Source organism: Gracilinanus agilis, chromosome 2 (genome assembly GCF_016433145.1).
Source record: "Gracilinanus agilis isolate LMUSP501 chromosome 2, AgileGrace, whole genome shotgun sequence".
NCBI lineage: Eukaryota > Metazoa > Chordata > Mammalia > Didelphimorphia > Didelphidae > Gracilinanus > Gracilinanus agilis.
In genome coordinates, this window is record NC_058131.1 from 421,746,214 (window position 1) to 421,763,080 (window position 16,867).

General features: G+C 41.2%; 2 protein-coding genes across 3 annotated transcripts in view; one reads left to right on the forward strand and one right to left on the reverse strand.

Moving 5' to 3' along the window:
• KLC1 (kinesin light chain 1) overlaps nucleotides 1–11,338 on the forward strand; it is a 68,658-nt gene extending 57,320 nt beyond the window's left edge. For both annotated transcript variants that reach the window (XM_044664633.1, XM_044664632.1), the window contains exons 15-16: nucleotides 8,995–9,067; nucleotides 10,766–11,338. In XM_044664633.1, the coding sequence (XP_044520568.1) occupies nucleotides 8,995–9,067; nucleotides 10,766–10,768 (76 nt within the window). In that variant the 3' untranslated portion in view covers nucleotides 10,769–11,338. The remainder of the gene's footprint in view (nucleotides 1–8,994; nucleotides 9,068–10,765) is intronic.
• XRCC3 (X-ray repair cross complementing 3) overlaps nucleotides 5,605–16,867 on the reverse strand; it is a 31,460-nt gene continuing 20,197 nt past the window's right edge. Inside the window, exons 4-7 of the mRNA XM_044664640.1 lie at nucleotides 12,818–12,972; nucleotides 6,789–7,001; nucleotides 6,409–6,455; nucleotides 5,605–6,117 (exon numbers count right to left, since the gene is read on the reverse strand). Coding sequence (XP_044520575.1) covers nucleotides 5,898–6,117; nucleotides 6,409–6,455; nucleotides 6,789–7,001; nucleotides 12,818–12,972 — 635 coding nt within the window. The 3' untranslated portion in view covers nucleotides 5,605–5,897. The remainder of the gene's footprint in view (nucleotides 6,118–6,408; nucleotides 6,456–6,788; nucleotides 7,002–12,817; nucleotides 12,973–16,867) is intronic.

Below are 16,867 nucleotides of genomic sequence, written 5' to 3' on the forward strand. Positions count from 1 at the left end.
GTTCTTTTTTAGGAGCTTCTTAAACTGATAAAATCCTTTCCCTAATCAAAGCTGATGGCATTGTACATGAAATGCAGACAATAAACTAAAGACAAAACCATGGTGTAATTACAGTGGATGAAACAAAGACTTGAAAGTAGAATTTCAGTTGTTAGACCTAAAAGAATCCAGTTTTAGGCCAGTCTTGGCTTCTCTGCAGATAAATAGTTATGACTTTCATTTTTCAGTAACTTACTGATTGTAAGTTATAGAAGTAGATATCATAAGTCTTGACTTATGAATTAGAAAAACTCTGCTAGTGAAACTGGGCTGAAACCAATTTCCCTTTTAAGAACTTTGTATTCTTCTTGGCTGCATTTCAAGATGACAATTTAACTTGGAAAATTCTGCTTGAACGCCTGGCCCTTAAAATTTCATAACAATGCAAATAAACCACATGTGTTGCCATTTTAATGGACTGTCTGAAATGAAATTGCTTTTTTTTTTTAAACATCCAGCTAGATGTCATCTTAGATTCACTCTCATAAATTTTTTTAATTTTTATTTAATTTAATTTTTTTTTTAAACCCTTACCTCCTGTCATGGAGTCAATACTGTGTACTGGCTCCAAGGCAGAAGAGTGGTAAGGATAGGCAATGGGGGTCAAGTGACTTGCCCAGGGTCACACAGCTGGGAAGTGTCTGAGGCCAGATTTGAACCTAGGACCTCCCGTCTCTAGGCCTGGCTCTCAATACACTGAGCTACCCAGCTGCCCACTCCCATTAATTTCTTGCTGACTTTTGGCCAAGAAAGATTTTACCACCAGCATTGGTCAGAAAGGGATTTTGCACATCTTTCTACATGTCTTTGCACTTAAGTATCTTACATGCAAGCTGTGCAAGATGATAGTGAACACAAAGTCAGTGAGAAATATTAGAGGTGAAGTTACAGTGGACTGGTACTATGCTGTCATAGCTAAGTGCTCTCCAGTGAATTCTTCAGGAAAGATTAATCCATTTGCTCTAGGAAGGATGAACTTCCTGGGAATTTGTTACTGTTTCTAATGAGATAATGAATAGGGCTTAACGTAAGCCATCTTCATATTGTGCAATTATTCCCCTCTCTTCTTCACTTTGAAAAGTCAATGAAAAATCACAAAACAGCATTATTTCTAGGTTGATGAGTAAGGTGACTTAATGGGTTTACATAATCTACTAAGCAGTAGGTTTCGAACATTTAGTTATCTTGAGTGTCTGTTGAAAATGTCTGTCAATACTTGTTCTTCTGTATGTTTACAATATATGATAGGGTCAGATGCAGTTTGGATGTGTTTTTGGTAACTCTTTGGTGTGAGTGCTGCTAAGAGTTTTATATTTGATATGTAATTATTATGTTTATTCATGAAAGGGAGCACAGATATTGCTAGGAAACCATGATTGGCCACTTGAAATCTAGAATCTGTAGAATAGATTTTTGAAGGTTTATATATAATTTTATATATAATTCCTATAGAGATTGCTTTTTTAGACATGAACCTCCTTGAAAAATAATTTCTGAGATGATTATAAGTCTCTGCACTTAATATTTCCAAGAAGTTTACATTGATTGGATTTTTTTTTAAAGTCACACAGAGCTAAAGTGATTTTAAAAATAAATACATGCAATTGAATTATATCACAAAGGTCTTTTGGGTAGAGGAGAGGCTAGGCTGATATACACAGAAACTATACCACTTTAATTCCTTAGAAGTTTTCAAGGATGATTTAAATGGTTAATAAAGGCTGATATTCTGGAATAGGATAAGAATTTTGGCATGGTTCCTGTATTTGAAGCCTTTTCAGGGTGATAAAACTGAGGACTGTATCTTGGGAGGTCTTTTTATAGCACTTTGGACTTCATGATGCTCTAGTCACTTTCACAGTTTCCCTTTTAAAGACACTAGCTTTGCCCAACGAATAGTTTCATAGAAGTACATGTTACAAAATATTTATTGTGCATATCATGAGTTTAAAAAATGTTTGCTTCTGTACTGAAATGGCAGTGTACCTTTGAAGGGAAACTATGTCTGATACTTGCTCAGTGAAAGCACTAGGGGTTAGGACCCAGAAACATGTTTACAGGAAGCGCTAGACTCTGGAGTCAGGAGAACTGAACTCAGCTGCTCCTCAGCTGTTTTCAAGCTGTCAGCTATTGGGCAAGAGTTTCTAGGGACAGTGAGATTAGTGAGATGGACATCTGTTCCACTTGTATCACAGCTTCTGTAGCCCATACTGCTTAATAGAGGACATGGAGAATACAAGAATATAGTGTACCTGTCCTAGAGCTCCTTTTCATTCCTTAATTTTAGTATAAAGGTTTTCACTTCATACCTATTCTGTTACCACATTGATTGTAGTGTCAAAGTTGAGTTGTTTACATTGATTCTGGGATTTACTGCATGTTTTCAAGAAGCTCGTGTCATTTCTATTAAATTCATGTACTGCATCTCAAGTGCCTTGGTCTTATTATTAAATGTGCTGTTTCTCTTGCATAGAGGATCCACTGGCATTTTTCTCCTGAATTACAAAAATGAACTTATTGGCTATAGTTATTTCACTGTGCTTTTCCTGAAATGCTCATAAAATACACCATATACCAGTACTGACTTTGCATCCTTTAAATTTTGTAGGCTGACAAAATGTCACAAGGTATGAAATCACAACTAGGGAATGAACAAGGAATTTTGTAATTTTAATACTAAAAATCCTAGTGATTTAGCAGAACTAATTGTTTTATATTTAGGTTCTACTAGAAAAAAAAATGAGGAGCCCACCAAAAAGTCTTATAAGTATTCACTTTGTAAAAGCTGTTCTCGTTCTCTCTCTCTCTGTCTCTGTCTCTGTCTCTGTCTCTGTCTCTGTCTCTCTCTCTCCCTCTCTCCCTCTCTTCCTCTCTCTCCCTCTCTCTCTCCCTCTCCCTCTCCCTCTCTCTTCCCCCCTCCCCCTCTTTTCCTCCCCTTTTTTAATTCTTTACCAAATTCCCAACAATTACATTTTGTAAGTCTGTAGTTTGAGATGAAGACTGATTGTTGACTCTTATGTCCTAAACTGATTTAACTGGTCTTATTTCCCATAAATTGTGGGGTTATAGCACGTTTCCAAATCACATGGTGAATTACAACTATAGAATTTCTAGCTAATGTAATTTTAATATTAAAAAGTCTCAGAGTTCAGTTTGCCATCCTGATTGGGCTGCTGGAGCCCCCCAACACTAGGGAAGCTCTAGGACAGGTAGGAGATGAACTAAAAAACTCTCCAAGCTCAGAATCAAGTGTTCTTCAGTGTCTCAATGGCAGATTGACTCATTTCATTTACAAAATATTTTTGAGCATTTTTTCAAAATGCTAGACAACACATGTCCTGGAGAAGCTTGATATAGGTGAGAAGTCAAGATGGAATGACCATTGAAAGCAAAACTCAGATGAGAGAGAGAGAGTAAAGTCATTGCTGATGGCTGATGTGTGAATGAGCTAGAAATGGCACAGCTCTGTTTTACGTGATATATAAGAATGAAAAGACCAGAAAGTTTCCCCATTATACTCGAATTCTTAATCTTAGCTATGAGAAAGAGACATATGTCGAGCAGTGTACTTTAGAGAAGAGGCTGGCCAAACCAAATTTGTTTTTGTACTTGATACTAGAAGGGAACCTACAGATCAGATTAAGAGGTCTTTGAAGTGATTTGTTGCTATAGTGGAATTGCAGCACATTTGCCTAATCTTTTCTGGGAGATAATATGCCCATGTTTTAACCATTTTAAAAGCAGAGCTCCAAGAGCTCCAGGGAGAAACTGCTGCTGACACTTAGAGATTCTCTTAGAGCCAAGTTTCACACTGATGTACATCTGTCTACTTTCAGTAATTAATCTTGGCTAGAGTAAGGTGTGTCAATTAGAATGGTAATTACTGACCATTTGTTTCAGCTAATGTAAGCATTATAGAAATTAAAGCCTCAGTTGACGCCTTTAAAAAAAAAACACTTTTTCTTATATCTTTTGTCTTTATATCATCTTCACTTCTGACTATATTCCTTCTTGCTTCTCTACCCAGCAAGCTAATACTTGTAAGATTTAAGCAAAACTACCTAGATGACACAGTGGATAAAGGGCTTGGAGTCAGGAAGACTCATCTTACTTCAAACACTCACTAGCTCTGTGAGCCTGGGCAAGTCACTTAACCCCGTTTACCTCAGTTTCCTCATTTGTAAAATAAGCTGGAGAAGGAAATGGCAAGCTTTTATCCTTTGCCAAGAAAACCCCAAATGGGGTCATGAAAAGTCATGCATGATTGAATGTTCTATGTCCACAGCATGCCCCCACCCCCAAAAGGAGCTATTTTCTCATCTTTTCCCTAGGCCAAGCTTAGTCATTTATAATACACAACATTTTTTTTTGGTCTATTCATTTTCAGCATTTCTGTCATTGTATATAGATTGTCTTCCTGTTCAGCTTTGCTTTCTATTAGTTCGTATACATCTTCCTATGGTCACTGATCTTAAAATAGAAAAAGGCAAGAGTTTTGAGAGAGGCTGATGGGGCAATTTCACTTTCCATCAAAATGGTAAGGGTTTAATGTAGGTGCCAGAAGAGCACACCTCAACTTCAATCCAACAAGCTTTTATTAAGCACCTGCAGTAGGAAGGTACATGGGCAGGGATCTAAAGATAAAAGAACCAGAGTGCCTGTCCTTAAGGAGCTTACATTTTATTGTTGGGGAAAGGGACTGTAACATGTACAGGATAATACAATATATGCAAACCAGTTTTGGGGAGAATTGGGGGAAAACACAAATTATGAGGGATGGAGGGGAGGGTCATGAAAAGCCTCATTTACATGCAATGGCACCTAAGCAGAGCTTTGAAGGGAGTTAGGGATTTAATAAGGAAGGAGGAGCTGGTTAGGGATAGCCTAGGCCAACACTGGCAAACGGGTTCCAAGTTCCAGTTGCCAGAGGGCAAATTCAAGCTGTCTGTGAGGCACTGCTTCCCCCCCCCCCCCCCCCCCAAGCCCTAACAAGAAAGAGCTGAGGGAGGAAGTGCTTGCTTTGGAGGCTGGATAGAGGGGCGGGGCATGCAAAAAATGTTCTCAGGCTTTGGGAACAGGGGAAATGGAGCAGCTCCTCAAGTGCCAGCTCTGCACACGTGCCATGTCTTCACCAACACTGGCCTAGGCCAAGGCACCAAAGCCAGGGAAGAAATATATTTGCAGGAAGGGCAGAGAGATAGCAATTGGGCCATTTTGGCTAGAAGGTAGAATGGGGAAGTGACATGAAATCAGTCTGGAAAGTGAACTTTTTAAAATGGGAAATAATTATTTTATCCTTAGAAATAGACAACCAGAGCCACTTCTTTTATTACTAAGGATTGGTTTAAAGCTATGTAGGAGGGGCTCAGTGAACAGCTAGCCAGGAAATGCTGACTTCAAATCTGGCTTCAGACACTTCTTAGCTGTGTGACCCTGGGCAACTCACCCCCATTTTCTAACCCTTACTAATCATCTGCCTTGGAACTGATACTTAGTATCCATTCTGAGATAGAAGGTAGTAAGGATTTAAAAATTAATAATAATAAACTGTGGGGGCTACAAAAGTGGCTTCTGCCTTGATTGTGAATTCTCAGTCCTTCCAGGGTCAGAGCCCCACTTTTACTTTATATCAAGGGTATCCTCATTGAGAGATGTGATTAGCTTGTAAAAAACATTCCATAAAAATGGATCAATGTAATTCTCTGGACTAACTTATTTGAAAACTGGGCTTAGTAGTAATAGGCATATATACACACACATACATCTATACTTACAGATTTATAAAGCTACAGATTAATATTTTCATAGAGGGTATCTCTTCTCCCACAATTCTAAATTGGTGTGACTGTAGTATTAACTCACTCTGCTCCCTTTACACCCTCTGCACTGACTATGTAGTGACAACAGGCTTGGGGCAGATGAGGTGCAAAAATAATACTCAGTGATCTAATAACAGTTCCAGTAGCTGCAGCATGTGTATCTCTGGAAAGCTCACAGGCCAAGCGACTGACCATTAGCCTCATTAAAAGTTGATTGGACCAGGTTATTCCAAGGGCTGGAGAAAGTCTTGCAAGTACGCTAAAGAACAAAGAGAGGAAGTTGGTCACTGCTAGGTTTGTTCACATTGATCTTTTCAGAAAACTATAAATACCCCAATACATTTGCCATCTGAGTTCACTTTCTCCTTTTTCTGCTGAGTGCAGCCATCTGTTAGTATCTTCAACTGGGCTAACTCAGTTTGGCAATCCCATGATTCCCTACACCTAACTTAATGGAGGAAGAAGCCCTCTCCACTGTAACACACAGAAATGTGACTAATCAAAATAGGTCTGACACCTAGTATTATAAGTACTATAAGATGGTACTTACTCCAGATTAGTGCCAGCAGGGGCCCTCTCATCCACTCTATCTGTTACCTGGAAAATACAAAATTGTGTTCTGATGACAGTATGAATGATGATGGCAGGAAGCATTCTTAATTGCTAATTTTTTTTTTTGAGGGACAAGGAACAGTGTTCTTTTTGGCAGCAAAGGAGAAAAGTTAATCTGGATATCATATGTGGGAAACAGCAGAATGACATTCAATTCCCCTGTTAAGGCCTATCTGATAGCACTCTCTTTGATGTAACCAAGGGGCCAGATGATACTACTACTACTTCCCAGTGACCCTTTCTTCAAAAAATATTTCCCTTTTCACAGATACTCAACATCTTTCCACAAGTATATGTGTAGGTGAAGAAGGTTCATACCTGATTAATGCACAATACTGGGCTCTGGAATCCACTGCTTAGTTGGTGCAACTTTGCCCCGAGGGTCTGTAAATATTTGGCTTTTGTAATGGAATGCTGGATGCCAAATTCGCTGCGAAACAGAGCAGCAATGGAATCAATGATGATCAAGCGGACCATTCCCCGAGATAGCAAGATGGGAGCCTTCTTAGTAATGCACTCAAACAACGTGTCCTGGAACCAGAATGGGAGAGCAGTGGGAACAAGCACTGTGCCCCTTAATCCAGTCTTAACCAGCAGCCCTTAGTTACACACTAGATTGAAAGCCTAATATCAGCTGACATCCCATATTCACCACAGGCAACTTTCTTTGGTAACTGAAGATCCTATTAGATCTCTCTGTAGTTAGACATTATGAAGGAAGATAGAATTAGGGATCATAAAGAGAGGCCTCTCTTGCCCCAGTTTTCTGGTCCAGTGTGTAACAGTAATCCACTGAGAAGATGCCTCCTCTGTTCCCCTCTAGACAGATCAGTGTCCCAGAACAAGTTCAAGCTGAAGCTGGTGTTTGACTTTCATTAGCCCATCTGGGGGATCCCTGTCTAGTGATACCAAAAGAATTCCTAACACATGCCTGAGGTCACCACAGTCACACAGGATTTAAGCTACTTATCAGTGGCTGCTGTGCAGAGAAGGACCCTGCAGAACATTTTTTAGGCCAAATAAGATTTAAAATCCTTAAGACAAAAGGAGAAAAGAAAAATAATCTTCATGTGGGATCCTAGAACAACTACTCAAATCTTGTAACCCTTTATGTCAGATTCTCAAATCTCCCCATTCCAACTAGAGTCCTCCAGTTTTTCTACAGCAGCTGGGAGTTTGGGTGTGGCAGAAGACTAGAAGAAATTAGTTATTAATACCTTCCTAGCTGGCGCAGAGAATGATAATCTTCCCCTGCACTCAGGCACTCCCTAGAACAGCTGGGGTTGGTTATGGACAGTCTTCAACTGGCAGATGAGTACACTCTTTAATTCTCGTCTCCCCAACTGATGTATGGCCATGGTCATTGTGGGACAAGGGAGAAAGGGGTGGGGAAGGGGGCTGGAATTTAAGGAAATGTGGTGGTAATGCCCATGAGGATACCAGGCATCATGGATAGAGAGAAGGCTTTGGAATTGGATGGGTCTCACTATGTGATACTGGGTAAGTAACTGCCTCTCAGTGGACTGGGCAACTCTGTTATTGGGTAGAGGTTCTTTGCCTTTTTTACATCATGGACTGCACAGGATGTCTGGTGAAGTCTATGAACGCCTTCTCGGAAACAACATTTTAAAATGTATAAAGTACACAAGATTATAGAGGAAATCAACCACATTGAGATAGTTATAAAAATATTTTTAAAATAAATTTAAAGACCCCAGATTAAGAACCCCTGTTCTGAAGTGGAGCTTTGCATTAGTCAAGCCTGTTTGCCCTCCAGGAGCCTCCTGCTAGCTGATGACGATGATGATGCTGATTTAAAAAACAAAAAACAAAAAAACAACAACCTGTAGAAACTTTTGTATAGTATCTGTGTTTTGCAAACATAACACACATTATTTCATGTAATCCTTACAATAACCCTTTCTGGTAGATGTTCTCACCATTTTGTAGATGAAAAACTAAGGCTCAGAGAGGTTAAGACTTGCCCAGGGTCATGGTGAGCATTTGTTAGGTGGGATTCTATTCTAGCTGCAGGCCTTAGCAAAGCCAGATTTCCTAGAGGTTCCTGGGATCAGGAATGGCATTGAGAGAAAGCCCAACAATGGATATTGGTAGTGACTATCCCTGGGCTAAGCTTAGGTGGGGGTAGACTCAGGGAAAGAAGGGCCCATCCTAGGGGAGAGATCTTTGCTACCATCCTTAAAGCAGTGATATCCATTCAGCTAACAGAAAAGGTCAGAACTGTCCTCATCCTCCTGAATCTATGGATTGCATTATTTTGGAGGAGAATCCTGTCAGCCATTCAGAGTGGATTCTGCCCATACTAGGGAGGGCCCAGCATAGTTTACTGTGCCCATTACTCAGAATGCCTTGAGCTTTCTGTTTGATGCTTTCATAGTCTGAGATAAAGCCAAGCTGCCTGCAGTCAGTGAAAAGCAAACTAAAGAGTAGACAAATTATCTGTTGTGTCTGTCTGGATTGCTAGTCCCATTAACTAAATCTAATTCTTTGTTTAAATCTCCAGGGTGTCTCCAATAGAACCTATTTTTGTCGAAAATGATGGCAGCAGTAGTGGTTTAGAAGAATCTTCCATTAATGTGAGTCGACTCTCCTCCCAGGCCCCTTTATTGTATCAGAGGGGTGCATGTGTGCACATACTACGCACATGCTTCTGACAGTGGGGTGTGGTTAAAGGGGCCAGAGCTTGCAGTGTCTGCCCCAAGGCCAGCCAAGCACACTGCCCTCTCCAATGAATTTAACAGTCATTGACTTTGGACTTTTGCTCAGGGTCTCCCCATTTGGCTCTGCAGCTAAGCAATTAAGGAGAGCAGCAAGCATGGCAGCAGTAGCAAGAGCAGGTTGGGGCCCACAGGACCAGTTTTTTTCAATCACTAAAGCATTTCTTAAGTACCTACTATGTGCTAGATGTTGGGAATATAAAGTCAAGTGGAACAGCTCTTAACAGAGGGGGAGCCTGCATGCACAACCATAAATATATACAAAACACAAAATTATACATATGAATTCTCTGTTTACTTACATGTAGAAAGAAGATAAAAATATGCTTGAAGTACTTGTGTACTCAGAGTAACTCTGAGGAATGTACTTTGTGACTACTCCTATTTCAGGATTTCAGTGAAAGGAACAGAGACCCACAGTGAAGGTCTGCATATACTGAGCCCAGAATCTCTATGGCAGGTACAATGCCATAGGTCTTCTGAGTCAAAGAGGGCCCTTGGAGAATTGGTGAAGGCTTGAATCAATGGAAAAACTATCACTCTTGGCCCTGTCACGGCAGGAATGTGTGAGACCAAGAACAAGAGACAAACAGCAAACCTGTATATTAAATGAGCTGGAGTGGACTTGAAAGAAAAGTCTCTGCTTAGCCCAGGGATCTCTGAGGCTATCTGCCACACTCTCTTCATTTTATAGATGAGGAAACCAAAGTTCTGCCCATTTCTGTTGATGGCAGGGGAACCTCCAAGCTAACAGTGGGTTTTTGAGGGGCGGCTACAATGATCTATTAGCAGCAAAAGGGAAAGAAGTTGAGCTGTACATCATCTGCTGTGGAATACAGCAGAATGAAATTAGTTTCAGTATGAAATAAACTTTTTCCCTGTTGAGACCTACCTGTTGCCACTCTTGGAGGCAGCTTGCACTAAACTACTTACTGCAGGTCTGAAACCATAAAGCTCTACAGAAATGTGCTTTCATTAGCAAATGTGTCAGTACAGACAAGAGCAGGATCTTTTCCCTGGAAAATAGGGGGCAGCCTTCCTGGTATGGGAAAAGGAATACAGCCATTAATCCCTAAATTCATTTTCAGTGTCAGCTTCAGGTTTACCCAGCCCATCCTTCTGTCAGAACAACCAACCAGGAACAAAATGATTTGAGACTCCCTTACTTTTACCCATCCATCTCCTGGTAATACTCCAGACAGTAAAAGAAAGTGAGAGACAGAAGTGAGGACAGTTAAGCCTAAAGACTCGGGACAATCCACAAACTGGGTAACAACCCCATAGCATGTCAGGTATGAGGTAACAGAGTATTTAAGATATGGTGACTTCTCAGTGGGGCTATTCAACATTGTGGGCTCTACTCTGGCAGCAGCTTGCTTTGGGGCCTTCATTTCCTCAAATGGCCGCTGATCTCAGACCACTTCCTATGGCCTTCTTTTTTTCCCCCATACACATCTGAAGGCTTGTAGGGGCATGTTTGGGGGAATTTTTAGACACCCTAGAGCCACATACACATAGAACAAAGTCCATTGCCTTTGATGTTGTCTTCTCTTTCAGTGAAATGTTTCCACAGTGACCATCCCATCTGTCAGAAGTTTCCACACTCCCAGGACTCACAAGGGGCACAGCTGCTGCCTTTGTAACCACTCGCTGCTGAGAACACCGTCCCATCGCAGCCAACAGGGCTGTAGTCAAGGCTTGGAGCAATTACCTGAGAGCTGGTGGTCATTTAACAAGGTTTCATTATGGCTCTTCTTGCTGTGGGACTTGCTACTAATCTTTGTATCATTTGTCAGGATCACACAGGACCGTGACCTTTGTGAGTCCTTTTTAGTGACACAACAAACCTGGGGAGTTGCTCAGTGCCCCTGAATGCCTTTTGTCTATGTCAGCCTCTGCTCTGAAAGGAGAATGCTGCTGGTTCCCTCCTTCCCATCATTTAATTCCCCAATTCTCCTAGAGACTTTGTGGGGCTGACTGCGGGATTGAAGTCTGTGGCTTTGCCATGTACTGAATCTGCATTCTATAGAAAGGTCTATGCCTCTGTGTATAATATCCTGATACATTACTTCTTTTGGAGCTATGTGTGTTAATGTATTTTACTGTAAATTTTTTAAAATTAAATTTTATGTGCTCTATACCTTTTATTCTTTAAAATGATCTTTTATTGAAAATAAGTTTTAAATTAGGTAAATCCCTACAACAGGAACACCTTTTAAAATCCTTTATTCCATTCAACCAGTGAGCAGGGCTGGGGATGAAAAGAAACTATGTGCATATTAGACAAACCCAAGTTTGTCCCAGACTCAGCCAGCCATTGTCTCTCTTTAAAATTCCTTATTAATCTAAAAGTCAGACATGATGGATCCAAGAACCCAAGACTTGGCACCCTAGAACCACAGAAGGACCTTGGAGACCATTCAGACCATTGCCTCCCCTTTTCCAAGGAAAACGAAGGCACAGAGATGCAAAGTAATTTACTTCAGATGCCAGTGTCGGGGCTAAAGCTCAGCTCTCTTAGCTCTCCCATCTAGCATGGTGCAAGCAACCTAAGCCAGGCGGGGAGAGTTTCCTGTGATGGCACTAAATCTCTCATCTGCTTTCACCCATTCAATAAGCTGAAGACAGCTCACCTGATGCTGAAATTTGACTACTTCTCCACCAAGCTTCCTTTTCTCACACCAAATTCTTCCCTCAACAAGCACCTTCTCAGGATAATTCTGTACACCTCATCATACATGCAATGAGGAGTAATACAGTCTATAAAACTTGCTTTAGGGAGTGGAATTTTTAACTATATATGTACACAGACCCACACATATACGCTGTAATAATACAAACCCATCAGCTGAGAGGCAGACAATACATGGGACAGAACACTGGGCCCATAGTCAGGAACCCTGAGTTCAAATGCGATCTCAGACACTTATTAGCTATGTGACCCTAGGCAGGTCACTTAAACGCTGCCTCATTTCCTCATCTGTAAAATGGGTGCCACAATATCACCAACCACCCAGGATTGCTGTGTAAAGCACTCGGCTCAGCAGGTGATACAAAGTATGTGCTCCATGATGTCAGCTATTATGATACAATTAAGATAATGAATCCAGTAAAAAAAAAAAAAAAGGCCCCATTACAAAGCAGCTTGTTGTAAGCCTTCAGATACACTGAGCTCTGCCAGTTGATATATTCTCCAAAGGCCCCTATATTTACTGCTCACTGTTTAAATGAGGCTGAAAAAGAACAGTGTTATACACAGGTAAAGGTAAGGACTATTATGGATCCTAGGTGAGAGAAGATAATTTAAGAAATGCAGCCCAAGGGCCTCAGCTGTAATTCTGCCTGCTTTCTGAACAAGCCACAAGCTAAGATAATTTTGCATTTTAAAATATAATAAGAGTATATTAAAAATGTAAAAAATCATTCTTAGTTCATAAGCCATATAAAAGCAGGTAACAGTTTGCTGACCTCTGCTCTCTACTGTAAAATTGATCACCCTAACTAGCCTTGGTATGGCATTTCAATTTTCCCACTCACCTAGAAACCCAGGCTCATCAGACCCCCAACCCTCCATCTTGTTGGGGTACAGGGCAGGGCCAGGATACTCACTATGTCTGCTGCATGCTCAATGAAGATAGAATTGCCAAATTTAATTTTCTTGATGACATCCTGTGGAACATCTGTCCTCAGCTGATGCTGTAGAGCTATAAGCTGTTGCAAACGCTTGTCTGGGAAAACATCCTCTGTACAAATGTAGATCGCACCTAAAAAGTGCAAAAACCCAATTCCCTGTTAACTCCAAAGATTCATCTTAAGAGTTTCTTATTTTAATTAGCTAGATCCCACAGTAATTAGCCTGCCACTCCTAAGTGTTTTTCTGTTATTTACATTCCTTATCATCTCCCAGAAGTCCTTCTGAAGTCTCATTCTGGAACAATGGCCCTCTGCTTTTGAAGGCCCTTCCAGGAAAGCATGAGGCTATCTAAGTTGGAAAAGTTACTACGCCTGTTATTCTGACCCAAGTGCAGAAAGATTCATGACGTTTGGCCACCAGGTGATTTTCTCACCTGTCATTCATGAAGGGGTCACAGTCTGTGCTAGTAGAGACAGCACTCACACTAATGCAATCAGAAGCTCTTTTTGAAATGCATTGTTGATCGCATTGGGAAATGAAAAGAAGAAGAAGGCAAACAGACACCAAGCCTTCTGAAACAAGACTTTTTACTCTAAAGGAACTTCTGCCACAGATTAGACAAGGACTCTGAAACTGGACATATTTGTATCTTTATCTCTTTACCAGTTACAAATCTTGGGATCACTATAATTGCCCCTGACTTGTTCATATAGTAAGAAAGGCCAGTCACCAGCTCTTTGTCCTAGCCCCACACAGCTTCTGTACCATCTATTCCATGTAAACAAACCTCCCTTTCATCTGAGTCAGTACCCAAGAACTGTGCCTGTGGTGTGAGGCTGTGGGCCCTAGAAGGGAGCAGTGACAGAAGCAAGCCTGCATGGCTATCATGAGATCTGTGAGAACAACCAATGATAACAGGAACAACAAGTTCATCAATTACTACCTTGTGACTTTGGGCAAATCACTTAACCTATGTGGGCCTCAGTTTCCTCATCTGTAACATGAAAGGGTTGGGCTAAATCATCTTAAGGTCCCTTTAAGTTCTCAGTATAAAGTGTTTTATTATATTCCTCATCAAAAAGTTTCTGAGCTCACTGCCTGGAAGGCATAGGCTAAGTTTTTAAGAAAAGGAAGCCCACAAGGTTGGTCACACTGGCCTGTGCTTGTAACTAAACATTATTGGCTTTCCCTCCTTTTTAATGATGATCATATCTTGCATTGTGATATAGTGGAAATTGTGCTGGATATCAATCAGAATCTTTGTTTCTTTTTTCAGACTCTGCCACACTTCCCCCTGTGACTTTGGGCACATGACTTAACCTCTCTGGCCTCAGTTTCCTCATCTGTTAAATGAAGATGTTAGGAAAATGTGCAGTTTTTCAAAACACTTTTCTCTTCCACTGACTCTCTTATTCCTTAGAGAAATTTCACAAGGTAGACAAGCAGGAATAATGATTGCTGTTTTATAAATGGAAAAACTAATGATTAAGAACTTATCCAAGACTTAGACAGCAAGTAAAGTTAAAGAATGGAGTAGAACCTACTCAGTCTCTTAATTTATACTCCAGTGACCTTGGCACTATACTACAACATTCATACCACACACACACTATAATAGAAAATAATATGAGACAAGTGTAATCAGAGTTCTACCTAAGGTATGAGGAGGAAAAGCTCATTAGGTAAGGTTCCTCAGAGGTAGTGGCATTTAAATTCTAGGCTTTCCCACAAAGCTGTCAGGCAAGAATGCGTAGAGAGCAGGCCTTAGCTGCCCTCATAACATGGCTTTTCTCAGTGCTAATTGGATGGAAATCCAAGAATCAGGGAATCTAGTTTCAAGGTCTGGCCCTTCCATTTCCTTCTAGAACTTTGGGCAAATTGCTTCTTTGAGGTTCAGTTTCCTCACTTATAAAATGAAAGCATTAGATTAGATGATCTTACAGATCCCTTCCATGTCTAAGACCTATGATTTAAGAGACATTAATAATCAAATTGGACCTCCATTTTTTTCCAGATACTAAATCACCAATTTTATATAAGCATTCATGTAAATTAAGATCTCAAATAACTACCCCACAACAACCTCATGGAGCGTGTCCTCTTTCCTAGGACATGGCTTTGCTGTGCATACTGGCATAGGTTGGGTGGAATCATGATCAAAGGAATGAACATCATTGGCCCTTTTGGATTGACCTTCATCTATTTAAGGCACTTGCAATCTTGACTGTTCTGAATCCTATGCTCCATTTCTAAAGTAAGCTTCAACACTGTATGACTTTCATGTTGTACAATTATGTACTTCATGTGTGGGAACTCTAAAAGGTCAGTAATTTAAACTCATATCTAGTTTTCAGGAGAAAAGTTTCTCAATGCTCCGGGTAAATATTCTGCCTCTGGTTCCTCTGAAAGCAGTCTCTAGGTCTACCCTTTTTATCCTGGCCCCTCATAAGAATTCCTTGTCCTTCCCAATGCTCCCAGGAAGAGACAAGATTTGGGAGGAGGGAAAAGACTATAACATCATCAAAGTCATAGATTTAGAGCTAAAAGAGACTTTAGGGGCCAGGAAGATTAAAGAACTTGTCCCAGACCATTAAGCAAAATAAATTTCTGCACTATGTCTAAAAGGAAGAAAAAATGACATACAAGCATATTCGGAGAGGGGGTAAACATTTTATCATGTTTATCATAATTGTTGCATACAGAGTACTGTGGGAAGGTCAACAAAACTCAGTCGCTATGCTTTTCCTAGTGTCTGGTGTTTGTAGTGTTCTGCTCAGTAACAACACTGGCTCCAACAGCCCCATAGTACATGGGATCATAGATAAGATTCCATCATCCCAGTTAGCCAGCCTTGTATATACCAGGAAACTCGATGCCCACATTCTCATCACCCTCAAGTAGCTGCTATGCTCAAAGGTCCCAAAGTGTCAAACTGGCAGGGAGGGTAATAGTACTGGCTTCCTGTTCATCACCATTCTGGAACACTCCAAAAGCAGAAGGTATCTCTACTGCATCTGGGATAGGATTTTTCTCATACAAAAAAGGAAAGCTGGGAAGGAGGAGCTGTCACATTACTACACCAATTCCTGAACTACAGGAAATTTGAATGCATACTGAAGGTTGCAAGTTCTCTTGCATTTGCAAATTCACCTGAGGCAATCCTGGCTGTTAGGAGAAAGGAATGTTGACCCAGCAAGTCCCTGGTCTCATGACCAGACTGACCAGACCTTTGAAGCTGGCACTAAAAATTCCCCTGGAGAACCACCCTAGGGGTTTGGATTTCCTTGACCTGACCCAGACATCCAGCTAGCCGCCCCGCCCACCCCCATTCCCCCTTGGGCCCCAGGAGAAGGTACTTGGTGGGAGGTGGAATGTGGGAAAATTAGTTTACTTAGCCCAAGCAGGGACACCCCTAAACCAAATCATTACCCTCATTTGTCAAGGTGATAAGACCACTCTACATCAGGGCAGTGGAATTTATCCCTGGCTGAGGGGCTGGTTCCCTCAGCCTGATCTTACCTTCTGAGGCCCTCTGCCAGCACTGGCCCTTGTATAGGGGGCTAGACAGGCTGGTAATAAGGTAGCTGGTGGTACCCATGAGTCTACTGGGCCAGGGAGCTAACAACTTCACTATATGTTGGTCCAGGACAGCCAGGGATGTGAGGTCCTGAACGGAGATGACCAGTCAGTCTCCCTACTGTCTGTAGGCTCCTTTAAGGTGAGGAGTGAGGAGCCCCTTCCTGCTGGTGAGCAACTGGAAGCCAATAGGAAGTGAACCTGATTCACTTCCTGAAATAGGAAGGAGGCCTGGTCTAACCCCTCTGGAAACAAGTGATAACTACCCTCCTTCTCAGCCCTTGGCCCTGGTTGATGTTATAAATGAATCACTGAACTCTCAGAATCAGGCCAAGGGGTTTATTTAAACACAAGGGTAGATTGAGGAAGGAGGGTTACGGTCTGGAGAAGCTGTTGCTATGGGTGATTGGCCAGTGCTGGCAGAGGGTCTTGAAAGGTAAGATCAGTCT